This window comes from Mustela nivalis, assembly GCF_964662115.1.
Source record: "Mustela nivalis genome assembly, chromosome: 7".
NCBI lineage: Eukaryota > Metazoa > Chordata > Mammalia > Carnivora > Mustelidae > Mustela > Mustela nivalis.
In genome coordinates, this window is record NC_139026.1 from 35,458,558 (window position 1) to 35,481,881 (window position 23,324).

Genomic DNA, 23,324 nt, shown 5'->3' on the forward strand with positions numbered 1-23,324 from the left:
GGATTAGTTTTGATCTTATGAGAAAATCAAGAGATCAATTCTCAGGGAACAAATATATATGGGGCCAACAATGCAGTAAGGACTACAGGTGTCAATGAAAAGTCTGTGGGTAGGCTTGGCCCTCGAAGAGCTCAAAATATTTTCAGCTTGAACTCTAGATGAATAAAAGTTTCATTATCTTAATATAGTAAAAAATGATAAATGGATATTAAAACTTGATTAAATGGAAGGGAGATGTAATTGGTAGAGGCTCATAATCTGATTGGTAAGTGTTCAGAAATAGAAATAGCATGTTTTTTTCTCTCTGAGGCTGTAAGTCACGAAGATAGTTTTCGTGGATAAAGAAGGGGGAAAAAAAAGAGGTGCTTTCAAAGAACTTGAATTATTACTTACAAGCCAGGGTAGGCCTGCTTCCGATCGCCAATTTGTAATAATGTAATGCTTCCGCAAACCTGCTGTTCTCCTGTAGAAGTAACCCTCTGCATGAGAAAAATAGAAATTTGGAGAAGGACTGTATTACTACCCATAAAACCACAAATTTGTATTTTACATTTCAAAAATAAAAATGGTCAAAGGGACTGTAAAAATGCTGACCTGGTACTATAAAAACAAATTCTTAATAGAAGGAAATGATTCCTCAGGAGAGAAAATACTGGCTGGGTATCAGCTACATTTATATTGCATTAGAAAGTATTAAGAGGTATTTTCAAAGAGCACTTTACCCCCAGTGAACTTTTCCCTTTCCAGCAGTTTTTCTCTCCCACTGGAATGACAAACCACCTGGATTTCTTCTTGGAGCAAGCACAGTTTTTCATCAGTTCATAAAGGAAACTTGTCTAAGGCAGTGATACAAACACACACACACACACACACACACATTTAAACATGAGAACATGAGGTCTCTCTCTCACGAACCACATTACCGTGACTGCCTGAAAGGCAAAAGGTAATCTGGGTCAACAGGATAAAGAGAGTCAGAATTTAATCAGATGCCATAAAGGAACAGAGAAAAAGATTGAAGGTTATCCACATTGTTATCTCCTTAGTTTCTGGATTCAGTCAAGTAAGTCTAAATTGTAGAATCACTGGGCAAATCTCACTGCACTGTCGTGAGACACATTTTTGCCTCCTCACCCTCAGACCACCCCGCCATGGGCCTCCTGAGGAAGTCCATTAGGCAGTGGCCACAGGGATTACCCATCATTCCAGACCCCACCCTTATGACCTAATCAGAATCAACTGTAGTCATATCTATGAAAATTCAGTGTCAGAGAGCTGGACTAAGTTTAGAAAGCTCTCTCAGCAGCTTTTTGGCTTATGTCTATTCTCCTGTAATCAGTGAGGATCTTATAGACATTTGGCACCTCTATTGGGCCCAAGTACTGCTCTTCTCAACCTTGAACTGCAGAGTCCACTTGCCAGCTACTGAGGCCTTTGCAAAATGAGCAGGTTCCTGATAAAAACTATCATTCTGGAGAATATTTTAAAAACACTCACCTTAGTATTTAATGGGCAGCACTGAAAATACATCGAAGAAAATCCTTTCAAAATTAAAGTTTGCCCACTCGTATCATTAGCAAAGATTAACCTAGTACTTTTTTTTTTCTTTCTCTTTTCCTTCGCTTTTGGGGGCAGAGGTGGTGGGCAGAGAGAATCTTGAGCAGGTACCATGCCCACTTTGTGAGCCTGATAGGGGGCTCGATCCCACAACCCTGAGATCAGGACATGGGCCAAAGTCCAGAGTCAGACACTGAACTGACTAAGCCACCCAGGCACCCAAACCTCACTAACTCTAATAGTTGTTTAAAAGTCACATGAACAGACCAAACATCACTTATGTAGAGATATAAATATACATTTCTATAGAAAGTTTTGAGCAACAATTTTTTAAAGATTTTATTTATTTATTTTTCAGAGAGAGAGCAAGCACAGGCAGGCAGAGGCGAGGGAGAAGCAGGCTCCCCACCAAGCAAGAAGTCCAATGTGGGACTCAATCTCAGGATGCTGGGATCATGACCCCAGCCAAAGGCAGCCGCTTAACCGACTGAACCATCCAGGCATCCCTTGAGCAACAATTTGTTCATGAAATTGATATGTTTTATTGCTGAGTATTCTTTTTAGCTCCTAGAAACAAAGTTTCCTGCAGTACTCAAAAGTTTGTGAAAATGTTCAGTTGTCTTTAAAAGTAGGTATATACCTGAAACTACTATAATACTGTATGTCAACTATACTTCAATACTAATTAAAATTTTTAATGGAGTAAAGGGATGCAATACTCTTTGGAAAGACCTGAGTCTCTTCTTAAAAAAAAGATAAAACTGTTAAAGAGAAAGAAGACTCACATGCATTCCAAAATAGGAATACTTTTCTCCACAATAATAACTTATTGATAAAATGCTGGATTTCCAGTTAACTAAGCTCATCTGCATTATCTCATTTCAGAAACTTATCTACCACCTTAATTGCCTTTATCACTTTGATTCAGATAACAAGATCCTTCCCCTTTGATACAAGGTTAATGGTACCAGAGGAGAAATACCATCAAGATATTTTTTTTTTAAGATTTTATTCATTTATTTGACAGACAGAAATCACAAGTAGGCAGAGAGGCAGGCAAAGAGAGAGAGGAGGAAGCAGGCTCCCCGCTGAGCAGAGAGCCTGATGTGGGGCTTGATCCCACTGAGCCACCGAGGCGCCCAACCATCAAGATATTTAATCCCGTTTTTTTCTACCTCCTTTAGGAATCAAAATCTTTCCATGAGCCAATCTCTTTGTCCCTTACAATTTCCTTTGCCTTAAAAATACAAAAAAATATTCATGTGCCCCTTAGCACAGAAAGGAAGAAAAACCTCTACAACCTTTACTCTTTCCTATCTCCACCTCTACCATTCCTTCTTCTCCTCAGACTCAGATTTCCTTTCAGAATAATCAGTAGTATAAATGTCCAGTGACTCAAATCCCATATACGTCCTAAATCCCGCTCCAGCTCTAAGTATCAACCCTCCCCAAAATCATGGGCTTCTATGAATGGCCCATGTAACTACAGCATTTGTGACACTGTAACTCCTCTTCCTTCCTGAAACTCTCTGTCTTCTGCTTCTTGCAGACCAGTTCCCCCTAGTTCTCTTGACCTGGGACCATCCTACAGAGTCTAAAAAAGCCATCCCTGGAAAAGCATTCATATACTCCTTTACAAGAAGCTGGTGCTTCAGAGGGCTCTGTCTTCTCTTTTCTCCATACACAGTCTCTGTATGATATCACGCATTCGTGTATAGATGGACTGTTCTCAATTCTGAAAGAGTGACTGATCTCCTGACATCCAGACATATTTTTGACAGCTTCCTGAGCTGCATCAAACTCAGTGCTCGCTGGATTTCAAAATCAACACATTTAAAAATTGAAAACAGCATATCCCGATCAAGAGTAAATAAAAACATAAACAAATGAAATAAATAAAAGAAGGAAAAAAATCTCCTCAGCAATCAGGATTGTCATTCACTGCATTTACTAAAATCAGTAGCCTGGTTATCACTGTTGACCTTTTGCTCATACTCACAATTCCATGTTTTATGAAGTCCCCAAAGCCCACCGATGCTTCTTTCTATAACTCTTTATTCTGCCTCTCAAGGTTTAGCTTTATGGCTCTATCAAAGCCCTCTGTATCTTTTATTGTCACCTAAATAACTGCAGCAGCCCACTAATTAGTCTCCACATAATTACATTTCTAAAGGGCAAATATGCTGTTAGGCTAGACAGAATTAACATGAGGGGATGAGCACATATCTCTGACAATGTGCCTAAAGACCATAAACCTCGCAAACTGATGAGTTCAGCCTCATGGACTCCCCAACACAGATGTATTATATTCCTGTCATTTCCCAATTCAAAAAAATATATACAAAGAGAAAATGATAAATGGCATGATCACTGCACCTAGACAATCCTGTCCAGCCTGCCTGACTCTTTAGAGGACCCGAGTCCCACGGAGTGACGCAGCCGGCAAGTGTCCAGGATTATATAGCACGTGGTTCTTTGAATGTAAGGGCATCACCCCCTTCATTTTAGGAATAAAGTTAACAGTGGAGTGGTCCAAGTTAGAGGGCTGCCAGGGCTGATTTCTCAGGGCTAGAGATTTTAACAAAGCATCAACTATGCCCTCATGTGCACGCTGCAAATGTGCACAAGACAGAGATGCACACGCCTGTGGGTGCACAATCTATAGGGGAGAGGATGGGGGACCAATGCTGAACCAGCTCACGAATGGACAAGTGAAGGTTCAGAGTCCAAGTGACACTGGCAGAGGCTTGGGATAAGTGACACTTAGCCAAAGGGAGAAAGTGTTATCAGCTCCATGTTACACAGGAAGAAAAGAGGTTCAGAAAATTTACCCACTAACTCTAGGTTTTATGACTAATACGAGGCAAAATGAGGACTGGAACACAGTTTCACTGAGAATAAATCCCCTGCTCTTTCTAGAAGGAAAGGAGTAAAGAGAAAATAATTCCATTTGAGGTACATGCATACGAGCTTGTTCTCCTTTCACTCTAGGATGCTCCGATTTTGTAAAACGCTAAACTTGCATTGATGCTCTAAAAAGAGAATGGAACACGGTTCAGGTAGATCAGGATGAATGTGGGTAAGTTCTAGCACTCTTAACTTGGATGTAAATTCTAGTACTCTTAGCTTGGGTGCAAGCTTCTGTGACTGACTTTTGCCACATTTACAGAAACCATTCTTTATTTACTGAAGAGAGGACAGAGGAATAGAACCCCTTAACACTGAAATACCTATGGTAACGATAACTAAAGTTAAACTTACTTGATACAGTGTATCAAGAACATTGCATAAAATTCATTTATTACTCATCACCGTTATGAAGAAGGCTATTAATACTAGCCCCATTTTACAGACGATGAGCTTTAGTATTTTTTTTTTAAGATTTTTATTTATTTGACAGACAGAGATCACAAGTAGGCAGAGAGGCAGGCAGAGAGAGAGAGGAGGAAGCAGGCTCCCTGCAGAGCAGAGAGCCTGATGTGGGACTCGATCCCAGGACCTTGGGATCATGACATGAGCCAAAGGCAAAGGCTTTAACACAGTGAGCCACCCAGGCGCCCCCAGACGATGAGTTTTAGACAAGAAAAGGTCAGGAACATGCCAAAGGTCACACAAATGGCGAGAAGAGTGTTATAACAGAAGCCCAGCTATCAGATTATAAGAGGCTACACTGTAATAAATCATTCACACCAGAGGCTTTTCCAGAACTTTAAAATTGAAGACAGGGTTTGTTTACATGCTGGTAATATCAAAAAAATCCTCTGGATTCTAAGTATATTAAAAATAAAAGTACACTTCAGGGGTGCCTGGGTGGCTCAGTGGGTTAAAGCCTCTGCCTTCGGCTCAGGTCATGATCCCAGGGTCCTGGGATCGAGCCCCACTTTGGGCTCTCTGCTCAGCGGGGAACCTCCTTCCTCCTCTCTCTCTCTGCCTGCCTCTCTGCCTACTTGTGATCTCTGTCAAATAAAGAAAATATTTAAAAATAAATAAATAAAAATACACTTTAATATACCATCAAACCACAATCTAATGAGAAATCATTTTATTCATATTACACGAAATTGATTTATAATTAATGAAACTAACTCCATTAATGTAAAGTTGAAGTGACTGTTGAGAAAGAAATGGAAAAAACAAACTTACTGATCTCTGACTAATAAGGTGGGGTCACTTTTATATATCTGTATATGGAGGTGGATATATTATACTATTTTTAATAAAAAAGATATTTAACTTTTCATATTTCTCCCCCTGTGATTTATCCTTGAGAAACAATGAAAATTAAGCACCCAGTGAAGAAGAATACAAATTGGGAAAGCAGAGAGAATAAATATTGTTTTAGTCAAAGGAAGAAAGCACATCTGGGTCTATAAACTATTATTCATTCTAACAGTTAAATTTTAGAACACAATATTTAAAAAAAAAAAAGCCACACACACATAAAACAACAAAATGCCCACCGTATATCCTTTCAACTATTTTTAATCTGATTTTGATCACCTATTCTAGGAATTACCTTTGAGTACGAGAATTTTTTTCCTCTGTGAAAGTTTTGCCCATCTCTATGCCAGTCTCCCTAACAATGCTGTCTTTGTCTAAAATGTCATTTTTAAAGAATCACAATAACCTAGACACTTGATAAATGAAAACCAGTCAAATCCATGATAGAAGTGGGTTGGACAGAGTTAACGCAAACATTAAATGTAAATAGGCATACAAACCCCTAGCTAATTCTAAATATTGACAGAGACAGACTGGGAACATTTATTTAGCACCGTGTTTCTCATTCAGTGATGACTTTTGTCCTCCCCATCCTGTACCCAAGGGAATGTCGACAACGTCTGCAGACATTTAAGTTGTCATATCTGGGTGAATTCTACTGGCATCGAGTGGGTAGAGGCCAGGGATGCTGCTAAATATGTAAACATGTTAGAAAACATAAGACAGCCCCAAAATAAAGAATTTTCTGGGCCCAAATACCAATAGTGTTGAAGTTAAGATACCACATTTTGTATCTCAAATGTACTAACAGCAACACATTTCTTCAGACCTTCTCTTTATGTCCCTGCCAATCACATACATGAACTCTGCAAAGAATATAGAAAATTATTAATCAAGCTACAGGAATTAAATTATGTTACAATAAAAATCTAATTTATCATCATTTCTACTTTTTTCATTACAAAAAGGCAAAAGGAACTGGGGCGCCTGGGTGGCTTAGTGGGTTAAGCCTCTGCCTTCAGCTCAGGACATGGTCTCAGGGTTCTGGGATTGAGCCCCGCATCGAGAGCTTGCTACCCCACCTCTCTCTCTCTGCCTGACTCTCTGCCTTCCTGTGATCTCTCTCTCTCTCTCTGTCATATAAATAAATAAAATCTTTTAAAAAATAAATAAATAAAGAGATGAGGGATGAGCAACATGGCTGAGGAGTAGGAGACCTAAATTTCATTTGCTCCCAGGAATACAGCTAGATAGCTATCAAACCAATCTGACCACCTCCAAACTCAATAGGAGATTGAAGAGAAAAAGAACAACTCTAGGAACAGAAAACTAGCCACTTTGGGGAAGGTAGAGTGTGTGCAGAAGTGAATCCGAGGTGAAGACAGATCGCATGGGGAGAGGCTGGCTTCCGGCAAGTGGTAGAGTAGAAGAGCACAAAAATGAAACTTTAAGAAGTCTGCTCCACTGGGGGACTTCACTCCTGGCTAAGAAGGCGGTGGAGACCTCGCAGAGGCAGTGTGGTCTCAGGACCCTCAGAGTCATAGAAAGACCAAGACCAGACCATAGAAAGTCTTACTGCAGCAGAGCCCCCAGCTGTCAGAGCAGGAAAGCCGGCCGCAGAGACAGAGCCAAGGAGTGGGCCCTCAGCTTGGGGTTCCCTTAAATCTTGATCCAAGGCACAGGAGGGCCACTGCTTTTTGCGCAGGGACCCCACAACTGGCAGATTGGGGAGACACCCTCCTTCCTCTTCCAGGATGAGTGGCGTGGAGCACACTGCAGGAATCTATTGGGTTTGGAGCCTCCAAAAGGGGCCCTGCACCAGAGATAGAAATGCTTGGTCACAGGCTGGGTGAACTCAAAGTACAACCAGAGACCAGGGAAATAGAAGGGATTGACGGCTTTCCTCTGAGGGTGCACAGAGGAGTGGGTCCCTGAGCTCTTGGCTCCTACAGGACAGGAGATTGGAAAGCCGCCATCTTCATTCTCCGCCAAAGCAGTACATAAAGTGTTCAGGGAAGAAAAAAATAGAGAGTAAAACCAAGTGCATTACTTAGCTTGGTCCCTGGCAAGGTCAGTGCAATTCCATCTTCAGCAAAGACATTTGGGAATCACTGTAACAGGCCCCACCCCAAAAGATTAACAAAAACATCCAGCCAGAACCAAGTTCACCAATCAACGAGGACTGTGAACTCTAGAGCTAGGGGAAAGCAACACACAGAATTCATGGCTTTTCCCCCCAGGATTCCTTAAGTCTTTCAACATTAAATTTTTAAAATTTCTTTTCTTTTCTTGATTCTATTTTTTTAAATTTTTCCTCTTTCCTAGTTTAAACTTTTTTAACTACCTTATAATACTTTTAAAAAAAATCTTTCTAAAATTTTCATTGTTATATTCTATAACTTCATCGTATTTAACCTTATTTTTTGTATGGATGTAGGTTTTTTTAATCTTTAAAACTTGGGGTTAAAGTTTCTTCTAACAGATCAAAATACACCCTGAACCTAGCACATGACTTTGTTCCAGTCTCCAGCCTGATCACAATCTTTCTACTTTTTTTTTCTTTTGTTGACAATTTCTTATCTAATCAATTCCTTTTTTAGAATCCTTCTTTTAAAATTTTCATCTTTACATTCATATTCCATCCCTTCATCATGTTTACCCTTAATTTTGTATATATATAAGTTGGTTTTTTTTTTTTAAATTTTGGACTGCAGCTTATTCTAACAGACAAAATATACCAAAATCAAGTGCGTGGTCTATTCTATTCACCCATCTAACATATATATACATATATATACACACACATACATACATACACATTTTTTTCCTCCTTTCTTCTCCCCACAGTTTCAGGTCTCTTGCAATTTGGTTAGTATATATTTTTCTGGGGCCATTGCTACCCATTTAGTATTTTATTCTCACATTCATCTATTCTCATCTGGAGAAACTGACAAGGCAGAAAAACTTCACCACAAAAAAAAAAAAAAAAAAAAAAATCAAGAGGCAGAATCGACGGCTAGGGACCTAATCAATACAGACATTAGTAAGATAGCAGAACTAGAATTCAGAATGACGATTATCAAGGTGCTAGCTGGGCTCAAAAAAAAAGCATGCAAGATACTAGAAAATCCCTTCCTGGAGAAATAAAAGAACTAAAATCTAACCAAGTTGAAATTTAAAAAAAGCTATTAATGAGGTGCAATAAAAAAATGGAGACACTTACTGCTAGGATAAATGAGGAAGGAGAAAATCAGTGATACAGAAGACCAAGTGATGGAGAGTAAAGAAGCTGAGCAGAAGAGAGAAAAACAACTACTGAACCATGAGGAGAGAATTTGAGAGATAACTGATAGAATAAGATGAAACAATAATAGAAAGATCCCAGAAGAAGAATGAAAGAGAGTGACAGAAGGTATATTGGAGCAAATTATAGTAGAGAATTTCCTTATATGACAAAGGGAACAAGCATCAAGTTCCAGGAGACATAGATAACCCGCCTCAAAAATCAATAAAGATAGGTCCACACCATGTCATCTAATAGTAAAACTTACAAGACTTAGTACAAAGAGAAAATCCTGAAAGCAGCTAGGGACAAGAGGTCTATAACATACAATGGTAGAAAGATTAGAAGCAGTCCTATCCACAGAAACCTGGCAGGCCAGAAAGGCCTGACATGATATATTCAGAGCATTAAAAGAGAAAAATATGCTGCCAAGAATACTATATCCAGCTATGCTGTCATTAAAAATAGAAAGAGAGATAAAAATCTTCCAGGACAAATGAAAAGAACTTGCAAACAACAAACCAGCCCTATAAGAAATATTGAAAGGGGTTCTCTAAGCAAAGAGAGAGGCTAAAAGTAACAGACCAGAAAGGAACAGAGATAATCCACAATAACAGTCACTTTACAGGTAATGCAGTGACACTACATTCCTATCTTTCAAGAGTTACCCTGAATGTAAATGGGCTAATTGCCCCAATCAATAGACACAGGGTATCAGAATGGATTAAACAAACAAACAAACAAACAAAAAAAATCATCAATATGTTCTCTACAAGAAACTCATTTTAGACCCAAAGATACCTCCAAATTTAAAGTGAGGGGGTGGAAAACAATTTACCATGCTGATGGACATCAAAAGAAAGCTGGGGTGGCAATCCTTATATCAGATAAATTATATTTTAAGCCAAAGACCATAATAGGATATGAGGAAGGCCACTATATCATACTTAAAAGGTCTGTCCAACATGAAGATCTAACAATTTTAAATATCTATGCCCCTACCATGGGAGCAGCCAATTATACAAATCAATTAATAACATCAAAAACAAACATCAAAATTAAAAAAACATCGATAATAATACAATAATAGTAGGAGACTTTAACACTCCCTCTTCACTGAAATGGATAGATCACCCAAGAAAAAAATCCAAAATGAAATAAAGGGTTTAAATAACATACTGGGGGGCACCTGGGTGGCTGAGTCTTTAAGCATCTGCCTTTGGCTCAGGTCATAATCCCAGGGTCCTGGGATCTAGTCCTGCTTCGGACTCCCTTCTTTGTGGGAAACCTGCTTCTCCCTCTCCCACTACTCCAGCTTCTATTACCTGTCTCACAGTGTGTGTCTGTCAAATAAATAAATAAAATCTTAAAAAAAAAATGACACACTGGACCAGATGGACATCACAGATATATTCAGAACATTCCACCTCAAAACAACAGAATGCACATTCTTCTCTAGTGAAAATGGAACATTCTCCAGAATGGATCACATCCTGGGTCACAAATCAGATATCAACCAGTACCAACAGACTGGGATCATTCCCTGCATATTTTCAGACCACAATGCTCTGAAGCTGGAACTCAATCACAAGATGAAAGTTGGGAGGAACTCAAATACATGGAAGTTAAAGACCATCTTACTGAAGAATGAATGTATCAACCAGGAAATTAAGGAAGAATTTTTAAAAATCATGGAAACAAATGAAAATGAAAACACAATTGGTCAACATCTTTGGAACACAGGAAAGGTGGTCCTGAAAGGAAAGTATACAGCAAAATAAACCTTTCTCAAGAAAAAAGAAAGACCTCAAGTACACAAGCTAACCCTACACCTAAAGGAGCAAGAGAAAGAACAGCCAAGAAAGCCTAAACCCAGTAGGAGAAGAAAAATCATAAAGTTCAGAGCAGAAATCAAGGAAATAGAAATGAAACAAAACAAAACAAAACAAATGAATGAAACTAGGAGCTGGTTCTTTGAAAGAATTAAAAAGACTGATGAACCCCTGGCCACATTTATAAGAGAAAGAACCCAAATAAATAAAATCATGAATGAAAGAGGAGAGATCACAACCAACACCAAACATATACAAACAATTATAAGAAAATATGATGAGCAACTATACACCAGCAAATTTGACAATCTGGATAAAATGGATGCATTCCTAGAGACATATAAACTACCACAACTGAACCAGGAAGAAATAGAAAACCTGAACAGACCCATAAACAGTAAGGAGATTGAAGTAGTCATCAAATGTCTCCCAACAAACAAGAGACTAGGGCCAGACAGCTTCTCAGGGGAATTCTATTTAAAGATTTAATACCTATTCTCCCCAAATTTTTCCATAAAATAGAAGTGGAAGGAAAACTTCCAAACTCATTTTATGAGGCCAGCATTACCTTGATCCCAAAACCAGACAAAGGCCCCACCAAACAGGAGAATTACAGGCCAATATCCTTGATGAACAAAATGCAAAAATTCTCACCAAAATACTAGGCAGTAGGATCCAACCATATATTAAAAGGATTATTTACCATGACCAAGTGGGATTTATTCCTGGGTTGTAAGTTGGGTCAACATCCGCAAATCAATCAAAGTGATACAATACGTTAATAGAAGAAACAGCAAGAAACAAATGATACTCTTAATAGATGCTAAAAAAGCATTTGACAAAGTACAGCATCCTTTTTTTTTTTTTTTAAAGACTTTATTTGACAGAGATCACAAGTAGGCAGAGAGGCATGTGAGGTTTGGGGGGAAAGCTGCTGATTAGAGAGTCCAATGAGGGACTTGATCGAGGACCCTGAGATCATGACCTTAGCTGAAGGCAGAGGCTTAGACCACTGGGCCACCCAGGCGCCCCTACAGCATTCTTTCTTGAACAAAACTCTTCGAAGTGTAAGGACAGAGGCCACATACCTCAATATCATCATAGCCATCTATGAAAAACCTATAGCAAATATCATTATCAATAGGGAAAAATTGAGAGCTTTCCCCCGAAGGTCAGGAACACAGTAGAGATGTCCACTATCACCACTGCTATTCAACAGAGTACTAGAAGTCCTAGCCTCAGCAATCAGACAACAAAAAAGAAATAAAAAGCATCTGAATCAGCAAAGAGAAGTCAAACTCTCACTCTTTGCAGATGATATGATACTTTATGTGGAAAACCCAAAAGACTCCACTCCAAAACTGCTAGAACTCATACAGAAATTCAGCAAAGTGTCAGGATATAAAATCAATGCACAGAAATCAGTTGCATTTCTATACACCAACAGCAAGACAGAAAAAAGAGAAACTAAGGAGTTGATCCCATTTGCAACTGCACTCAAAATCATAAGATACCTAGGAATAAACCTAACTGAAGAGGCAAAGAATCTGTACTCAGAAAACTACAAAATACTCATGAAAGAAACTGAGGAAGACACAAAGAAATGAAAAAAATTTCCATATTCATGAATTGGAAGAACAAATATTGTGAAAATGTCTATGTCACCTAAAGCAATTAAATGTGTACATTTAATGCAATCCCTATCAAAATCCCATCCGTTTTTTTTCAAAGAAATGGAACAAATAATCCTAAATTAATATGAAACCAGAAAAGATCCTGAATAGCCAGAGTAAAGTTGATAAAGAAAGCCAAAGTTGGTGGGATCACAATTCCAGACTTCAAGCTCTATTATAAAGCTGTCATCATCAAGACAATATGGTACTGGCACAAAAAGAGACACAATGGAACAGAAGACACAGTCCAGAAATAGACCCTCAACTCTATGGTCAATTGATCTTTGACAAAGCAGAAATGAATGTCCAGTGGAAAAAAGACAGTCTCGTCGACAAATGGTATTAAGAAAATTAGTCAGCCACATGCAGAAGAATGAAACTGGACCATTTCCTTACACACGATTCCTGTCCTGTAAGACAGGAATCCATCAAAATTCTTGAAGAGAACACAGGAAGCAACCTCTTCGACCTCAGCTGCAGCAACTTCTTCCTAGAAACATCATGAAAGGCAAGGGAAGTAAGGACAAAAATGAACCACTGGGACTTCATCAAGATCAAAAGCTTTTGCACAGCAAAGGAAACAGTCAACAAAACCAAAAGACAACTGACAGTATGAGAGAAGATATTTGCAAATGGCATATCAGAAAAAGGGCTAGTATCCAAAATCTATAAAGAACTTATCAAACTCAACACCCAAAGAACAAAGAATCCAATCAAGAAATGGGCAGAAGACATAAACAGACATTTCTGCGAAGAAGACATATGAGAGGCCAAAAGAGACATGAAAAAGTACTCAACATCACTTGGCATCAGGGAAACACAAAACAGAACCAGTGAGATACCACCTCACACCAGTTAGAATGGCTAAAATTAACAAGTCAGGAAATGACAGATATTGACGGGATGTGGAGTATAGGGAGCCCTCCTAAACTGCTGATGAGAATGCAAGCTGGTGCAACCACTCTGGAAAACAGCATGGAGGTTCTTCAAAAAGTTGAAAATAGAGCTACCCTACAGCCCAGCAATCGTACCACTTGGTAAAGATACAAATGATACAAATTTAGTGATCCACGGGGGCATCTGCACCTGAATGTTTATAGTAGCAATGTCCACAACAGCCAAACTATGGAAAGAACCTAGATGTCCATCAACAGATGAATGGATAAATAAGTGGTATTTATCCATTCATAAACAGAATACTATGGAGCCATCCAAAACCTGAAATCTTGCATTTGCAATGATGTGGATGGAACTAGAGGGTATTATGCTAATCAAAGTAAATCAATCAGAGAAAGACAACTACCATATGATCTTTCTGTTAGGAAGAATTTGAGAGGCGGGGCAGGGGCGGTCAAGAGAGGTAGGGAAGGAAAAAATGAAAGATGGGACCAGGGAGGGAGATAAAAGATAAGAGACTCTTAATCTCATAAAGCAAACTAAGAGTTGCTGGTGGGTGAGGGGGTAGGGATAGGGTGGCTGAGTTATGGACACTGGGGAGGGTATGTGCTATGCGGGAGTACTGTGAATTGTGTAAGACTGATGATTACAGACCTGTACCTCTGGGGCTAATAATACATTGTATGTTAATTTAAAAAGAAAAAGGCAAAGGGAAATGAAATTTTCTTTTTTAAAAACAGAAGTTTTTAAATTAAAAAGAAAATTAAAAAGAAAAAGTATGCTTGTACCACTTTTAGCAGTACATCTGAGCAAACTGTCAGTGGCTCTTTGTAATAAGATTACCCTCTAGATAGAACTGTAGAAGCATACAGATCTTCAACCAAAGTTATCTTTTGCCTCAAGTTCTAACAAAATCTTTTAAAATGGTTAAATTCTGAGTTACTGAAAAGTTGGTGTTTTCTAAAAGATTTTATTTATTTGTCAGAAAGAGAGAGAGCACAAGCAAGGGAAATGGCAGGCAGGGGACAAATCAGGCTCCACACTGAGCAAGGAGCCCATGCTCGATCCCAGGACCCTATCCCAGGACCCTGAGATCACGACCTGAACCAAAGGCAGATGCTTTTTAATCCCCTGAGCCACCCAGGCATCATCAAGAGATGGTATTAATAAAGCAGGCCCATAAATGAAAAGTGTACTCTTTAAGAGTTTACAGGATGTTTACAAGCTGTTTATAAGCTGATGTTTACACAAAACATGGGTGAAACAGGACACAGTTTATGTAGTCATACATCTTTAAAACTAGGGAAATACTAAGAGATAGTAACGTTCTTCCTTTTTTTTGTTTGTTTCATTAAAGCATAATTTGTGACACTCCTACAACACATTAAACATTGACAACAAAACTTCAAAAAAAATGAATAAATTTTTTTAAATGAACTGTTTCATGGTGGATATAGACAAGCAAACAGTCACAGCACAGTGTAAATAAAGTATAAAGTGTTTTAGGGAACACATGAAAGGAATACCTTCCCAAGCTGACAAAATCAGGTGAGGTTCCAAGAAAAGTCAAGAATGCAGGGAATGAAGTTCTAGACAGATCAAGCCATGCATATACGATATCATTTTAATTGGCCACCAGAAATAGTGACAGGCCTCACAGAAATAAAATGACAATCTACATAGGAAATATTCTGGAAAATGGAAAGCTAAAACAACTTTAACTTAAGACTATGTTATTAATAGAATATTTCAGTAATGAATTATTTGTTTATTCCCAGAAATATTCACAATAGACAAATTATAGAAAGAGCCCAGATGCTCATCTTACAGATGAATGGATAATCATTTCACATACTCCATCCTAATTATCCATTCTTAATTATCTATCTTAATTATCCTTTATATATATATATATATATACATATATATATATATATAGGAATATTACTCAGCCATCAAAAAATGAAATCTTGCCATTTGCACTGACGTGGATAGAACTTGAAGGTATTAAGTTAAATGAAATAAGCCGATCAGAGAAAGACAATTATCATATGATCTCACTCACATGGACTTTAAGAAATAAAACAGAGGATCATAAGGGAAGGGAAGGAAAAGTAAAACAAGATGAAATCAGAGAGGGAAACAAACCATAAGAGACTATTAATCATAGGAAAGAGAGTGTTGCTGGAGGGGAGAGGAATGGGGGATGGGGAATGGAGGTAACTGGGTGATGGACATTAAGGAGGGATGTGATGTTATGAGCACTGGGTATTACATAAGACTGATGAATCACTGACATCTACTTCTGAAATTAATAATATACTGTATGTTAATTGAATTTAAATTTTAAAAAATCGTTTAGCTATTCCCTGAGCAAACATGCTTAGTAATCCATATAAATCAGATAACTTAATGTTTACAAAGTAATGTTTCACGAAATAATTTGTAAGCCCTATGGCCCAAGTACAGTAGCCCCCCCTTAACCATAGTATTACTTTCTGCTATAGTATTACTTTCAGCTGTTCAACCATGGCTGAAAAGACCATCTTCCTTCTAATGAATCATCAGAAGGTCCACAGTCACCCAATACTACCTCCCAAGGCCTACATCATTCCCTGCTTTCATCAGGCAGCCATTTTATCATCTCATACCATCACAAGAAGAAGAGCACAGTACAATAAGATACTGTGAGAGAAAAAGAGCATAATCACATAACCTTTATTATAGTATAATGTTATAACTGTTGTACTTATTACTGTTGTTGCTAATTTCTTACTGTGCCTAATTTATAAATTAAACTTTATTATAGGGATAAAGGTACAACAAAAAAGTATAATACAACATAGAGTCTGGTACTACCTACAATTTCAGGCATCCACTGGGGGATTTTGGAACATATCCCTCCCAGATAAGTACCCACTAGGACTATTATAGTAACAGAAATATGTTCATCTTAAATTGAAAAGTTTTTCTGAATGGTATTTTGGCTGTCCTTGAACACATGCAGGTACTTTGAAACTAAGATGCTTTTCCTCAGAGATAAATATTATAAATATTACATGTTCAATTTATCCTAAGGTATTTATGCATTTGAAATTTCCCAACTGAAATTAGCATTGGATTGGAGAGATATCTGAACTTTGTATAAACCCAAATTTCCTAATCAATTTTGTTAATTTAGCTAATGACTCTAATAATGACATTTTTATATAATTTAACAGTCAAATGGCATTACAGTTCCATTTACTGATTTTTTTTTTTTTATGATTCAAGACTTATGCTTAGTTTTAGGCTATGTTTATAATGGGACATTTGGAAAAATAAATCTTTCATCTCTATTATCAAATAGAAGTGACAGAGCATGTCATGTTCATGCACAGAAATGTTTCTGCATCTTGCTTGATAAAATAGATATCAAACAGAAATCTCAAGTGACTATACCACCAATAAATGGAATCTATATAGAGGGCAATATTATTATAAAGAGCAACTGACAATTTGCTCAGATGCACTGACAAAAGTGGAATAGGCTTTTTTTTTTTCAATTTTTAGAAAATTCCATTTCACTTTGCCTTGATGAAAACAGTCCACAGAAATGATAGGTTGAAAAGATAAGCCCGGTTAATAAAATGGATAAGTTACTACTACTTGAATCAACTGCAGTAACTCCAAGATTTAGACTGACAGGAGCTCTCGGAAATTAGGTATCTAATAGGTACTGACCACTGACCTTACAAAAAGAACCACGACCAATCAGAAAGCCAGACTTGATAATAAGTCAGCTCTGTCCAATGAGATGAAAGCAGTGGTCTTGGTCCCTCTTAGGAAAGGTCCTGGAAGAAGAGGGACCGTGTTCACCCTTACTCTTCCTCCCTTCCTCCCCCCACTCTCCTGCTGAGAGAGGATTGTGGCAAGTAAACAGTCCTTCATGAAACTTTCCTATGACCTTTGGGGCTACACACCTCTGGACTTCTTTTTTGTAAAACAGAGAATACAATTTTAACAAGTTTAATGTTCTTTTAGGTTTCTTATCACATGCACACCAAAGACTTTCCCAACTAATAAAATGCCATATGTGGCATTTTGTTTTGTATTTGTTTGTTTTCTTTTTTTGAACCATTTAAGACATTAAAATATGTAATATCAAGTATTGCTCTGCTAGAATTGTCAGGGAAACTTCTAATTATATTTGAATAAATATAAAAAAATGAGTTGTCTGGTTGAGTGATAACCAGACCAGGCGATTGCCAAGTATAAAAATAGCAATTAATATGTTTAATTAAAATTATATAACTTAAGAGTATAATGGGTGCATGAAATTGGAACTCTTAAATTAAGCTCCTAGATATCAGAGTGGTCAGAGTTATCAGTCTTCACCCAAAAGAGTAACATATTAGTAGCTTTTTTTATTAAAGCATTTTAATTAATTCTCTCAATCCCTAAATAACTGGAAAGACTGAAACTCACAGCAATTATCAAGTGAAATGAAATAGGTAGGATTTTTGTCTCAGAAAAAAAAAAAAAGAGAGAGAGAGAGAGATTAAGTGAGATATAACTGATTGAATTGGAGCTCCAAAGGAAAACACTACGGACAAAAGTTATACTTTCTCGTCTCATGTGGCATTTCTATGGCTTTTCAGGCACCCTGGGATAATAAACTTTGTATTTGAGGACCAAACAAAAGAACTCTTTCTACTCCTATCTGTTTTCTCAAATCATATGCTCAACTTTCTCTTCCAGTTCTTTTTTTTTCTTTAATTAAACCTTTTCACTTTCAGAGGTAAAAATGACATTTTACAAAGATGACTTTGGGTGTAAAAGCACTAACAAGGAAATGGACATCGATTGTTGACACATAACCTCAACTTATGAGAATAGTATTGAATATATATGCTACTAGAAGCATAACTTAACTGGATCCTTATTTGAAACAACACCCTGTTATTGTACATGATGATTATATACATGTATTGTAAGCAAAATAAAAAAGATGTCCTTTCTTGAAAAGGTTAAATTCCTTCCTCATTAAAGGGTAATAAGCAAGTTCTTTCCTGGCTCTGAACTTAAATAGCATGAAGAATAATAGAAACAGAGATGCAGAAAAAGACAACAGCCATGTGACATCAATTAGACAGATGGGCATGCGTAGTTCTACTATTGCATAGTTCCCCAAAGCTAACCCTGTTTGTCACTGGATGTCACTTCTAACTGTCACATAACTTCCAAGAAGAGTTCAGAAAATACAGTTAAGCCTCTTTTCTGTTATCTTTCTTTTGACATAGACCTGTTTCCCTGTGCTAAACTGAATTTAGACTTTGACAAATTAAGTATAATAATGAAGAAAAATCTTCACAAAGATTTTTTTTAATCCTAACCTGCCAAATATGGATCAGTAGGCATCCAATCAAAATGATTTTTCTGTTGTTGTTGTATTTCAATTGCATTACCAAAAACGTTACCAATAAATATTAGGGGGAAAATTAAGAAGTTGTAGCTTTTTTTTTTTTTTTTTAATTTTAAAGTCAGTTTTTGCTTATGGTCTAAAGAAAGAATATATTCTCACTTTAATACTGTGTATGAAAAATACATGAGATCTCAATTAAATAGAACATTCACTACACAAAGGTGCTTCTCCTGAGTAAGAGTTGGGACTATGACATCTAGATAAGCTTTTATATCCATATAAAGTCCATCTGTATCTGTGATAGGTCCTGAAAAAGATGCTTCATGATTATTATCTTTCATAATTCTGTCAATAAATCAATAAATACACAGTCCTCATTTTACAAACAGGAGTGCCCCCTATTAGAATGGTTACTCAACATAAAAAAATCCATGCAGCTAATTTCTTGTTGGATCTGAGACTCACAAAACTACATTGCCTATTAATATACGACTAGTTTGCATTATACTTGTCTCCTGAATATATAATTAAGCCTATATTTTCCTCTACATGTCAAAAAATAATAATAGGTATGAATATACATTCCTACTTAAAAAAAAGTAGTGCTTGATAGGAAGTAAGAAAGAAAATACTGGATGGCTTTGTGATAATGTTTTCTATATTATTTCCTTTCATCCTTAAAATTAGCAATGTGAGATACTGCTCTTTTCACTTGAGACATGTGAAAGCGTCAGGGAGAGAAGCTGAACCACTTAACAATGATAACACAACTGGAAGTCTCAAGATGAGATTCCAGTTCAGAGCTGCTGGTGTTAAAATCCCACTGTCTTCCCCCTACTGCACATTGGTCCACTGGGAAGAGAGCCTGTATAGTATAAGTATAAGCATTAATAATTGCCCTGTCTGGCTCATACACCCAGTGCTTCTTCATTGTCTGTATTAACAGACATTGTCTGTTAATACAGACATTGTATTGTCTGTATTAACAATATTTATATATGCCCATGCCAATATATAAATATCTTGGATTGTCTTCAAATGTGGATAAACTACATCTTCCAATGTCAGTCAGCTTTATCAAGAACAAATACACTTGTGTGATAGCTAATTTTATGTGTCAGCTTCACCTGATCATAGCATGCCCAGATAGCTCGTTAAACACGATTTCTAAGTATGTCTGTGATTCTAAGTATGTCTGTGAGAAAGATTCAAGAAGAGATCAACATTTCATTCATAGATCGTATAGAGCAGATTACCTTCTTCCCCAGTGGGGGTGGGGCATCATCCAAACTGTTGAAGTCCTGAAGAGAGCAAAAAAGAGACCAGGAAGATTTGCTTTGAACTGAGGCATTGACCTTCTGCCCTCAGACCTCCTGGTTCTTGGGCCTTCAGACTCAGGCGTATTTACCAAGGCTCTCAAGCCTCTGAATTACATACACCTTGGCCTTTCCTGGGTCTCTGGCTTGCTGGGAGCCAATCCTCAGACTTCTTCACCTTCATGATTGTATGAGTCAATATATTATAATAAATCTTTTTATTTTAAACACACACACACACACACACACACAGACACACACACACACACACCATTGGTTCCGTTTCTCTGGAGATCCCTAACAAAACTTATAAAGGAGTTTCTCTGAGTTACTCTTACACTGAAGATCCACTCCTCGTCTTAGAATGTAGGTATATCCCCACAAAGGCATAGCCATGAACAGTTGGAAACAAAATAAATTAGCAGCTAACCAACTCTTTAGCTTTTATTACAATACAATTATACCAATTTCCAGGTATTTTATTTAATCCTTGCTACAGCATTACAAGATATCATAACCCTATTTTGCTGATGAAGAATAAGGATTACCCAATTTGACAAGGCAGCCATGGGACCAATAAATGGGAAATTTGAATCTAAGTCTGCTTAATGACAAAGTTCATGCTGTTAACTATTTCATGAGGCTGACTCTATGGTGCAAAGGTGGTAGAGAGTTAAATTTTTTAAAAAGTAAACATTTGCCTTTTAGTCACTCTATTCTTCCCCATGAAAAGAAATACTATTCTGGTAGCCCTATATATATTCTGGAATTGTAGTTAAAAATCTGTCAAATACTACCTCATCCACTAAGAGAATTTTGTGATTTAAAACAAATAAAATTAAGAACTAAAAAGCACCTGAAAACATTAAAACACTAACTACCGATGATTTAACTTTAAACCTGTGTACAGATTTGCTATTTATCCTTTACTATTTACAAGGACTATCCAACATGGATGATTAATTATTATGTAGTTTCTTGAAAAAGAAACATTTATCAGTTAGATGGGTTATGGGCACAGACCCAAGCCTGATCTACCTAGTAAAAGTCAAGGTAAGTAGACTGCTGATTCATTCATTCATTCATTCATTGAAAATATATTTCATAGTGCATTTTAGAAATTTGATGACTAGTAGAAAAGAGATAATTTAAAAAGCAGGAATAAAGTTGTAGAGAGGTTATTACAATATAGTATGATGTGCTATGGAAGTCCATAGCAAGAAAACTTAACTGAAACTAGCTTGTACAGGCAGCAGGGGAAAAAGAAATGAACATTTGTGAATTCCACAGGCATCAACACACTCAAAAACAATTGCAAAGAAAGAAAGAAAAGAAAAGAAAAAGAAAGCAAGCTTCGGTGCTAGATTTTTTTCATAGATATGGTTATAATTTGGGTTAGAGATGCTCCCATGGGCACACAGTGATTTAGTGCAATGTACTCACTTTAAACATAAATGTTCAACAAAGTGGGTGTTTTCTTTGTCCCTTAACAGCAGTACTCTAACAAAAGTCTGCTGTTGAAGCAATAAATTATGAAAGGGGAAAAGGTATCATGTATCTCACAGACCAGCAGGAATAGGTGTTAGGTCACATAAGCAATTTCTAACTGACGAACAAGCAAGATGAGTTCCAAAAATGAAAGTCTGAGTTTACCTTTTTTTTTTTTTTGGCTTGGAACAGACTTTGCAACTTAAAAACAATTTACTCACAGGCTTATCCAGAAATACTCAAAAACTGTAGAAGAAAACATTTCTAACAGTGTTCCTAAAACTGACTTTGCAGATTTAATTTTGGTGCTGAGAAAGGATGTCCCTTCACTCAAATCAGGGATCAGAGAGACTCAGGATCTGTTCCTGGCAGCGGTCGTGATTTCAGGTCCCAGTGTGGGAGGAGGAGGCAAGCTGGTGTCTAAACCTGGTCAGGGAAAAAGAGCTGACAGTGGAGTGACGGGAAGTTGGGGAGTCATGTGCTAAATGAAGAGAAAATTGGTGAGTACTTTCAGCAGCACTCGCTTTTATTTTCTTATCCCTTCTATGCCACCCACTTGCTTTAGACAGGTATTGGTCTGGTCCCAGAGAAATGTCTCAGCCCCTTGAGCTCTGAATGCTTCACATTACTTTTTTTGAATGGGGCCTAGAAAAGTTGTGTGTTTTTCCTTGGTATCAATTGTTACTTTTTTTTTTTTTTTTAAGAGAATACGTGTTTATTTGTGTTCTGTTCTATTCTATTCTATTTATTTTATAAGTAGGTTCCCTGCACAGTGTGGAGCCCAACAAGGGGCTTGAACTCACAACCCTGAGATCAAGATCTGAGCCAAGATCAAGAATCCAAGTCTTAACTGACTGAGCCACCCAGGCATCCCTCAGTTGTTGCTTTTGATTCAAGTTGCACTCTCTTTTCCAAACCTGAATTTCTAGAGACTGAGTATACATTTTGCATCCCAGGTTTGCACCCACTCCTGAATCTGGTCTTTGAAGATTTAGATTTTTTTTTTCCTAAAAATTTTTACTTCAAACAAGCAAATTTACAGAAAACACACACACACACACACAAAATCATTAAAACATTAAAGGCTATTCATGAAATATAAATGGTGTTAAAAATTAGTCTATCTTCAGAATTCAAGAAAAGCTCAGATTATTTCCTTAACCTAGAATTTCTAGTCTCTAAATAAGTACCTGCCTGTCATTTTCTGAGTAAGATGTAATTTTACTGACCAGGCTGGATTTGGTTTTCCTTCTCGGGATGACTAGTGAGCATTTTCTTCTCCCTTGTTCTCCTTGTATCACAACAGTAAGATGGGATCATTTATCTCCCTTGCCTTTCAGCCAACCCCCATCTAGTCATCTCTAACACTGAGAGTCCTTAGGAGTAAAGTCAATTTGGGGCCTTATATAATTAAAAGCAATGGAGGAGTAAAGCAGAGAGGGCATTCTTCCGTGTTCTTTAATTCTACAGAGGCAAACAGGGACAGAGGAAGAAAGAAAAAATGTGAAAGAAAGTTTCTAAAATAATCTATGATGTACCTGTTAAGGAGAAAATCATAGGCCCAAAATAGCATCACTTAGAGATTCCTAAACTGGGGCTTGATACCTTATCTAATTGCAGTTTCAGCATCTCCCAGAAATGCAGTCTTAACCA

General features: G+C 37.3%; 1 protein-coding gene across 2 annotated transcripts in view; it reads right to left on the bottom strand.

Annotated features, from left to right (window-relative positions):
- Positions 1 to 23,324, bottom strand: part of TMTC2 (transmembrane O-mannosyltransferase targeting cadherins 2) — a 437,070-nt gene that overhangs the window by 156,099 nt on the left and 257,647 nt on the right. For both annotated transcript variants that reach the window (XM_082742213.1, XM_082742214.1), the window contains one exon: positions 394 to 479. In XM_082742213.1, coding sequence (XP_082598339.1) covers positions 394 to 479 — 86 coding nt within the window. The remainder of the gene's footprint in view (positions 1 to 393; positions 480 to 23,324) is intronic.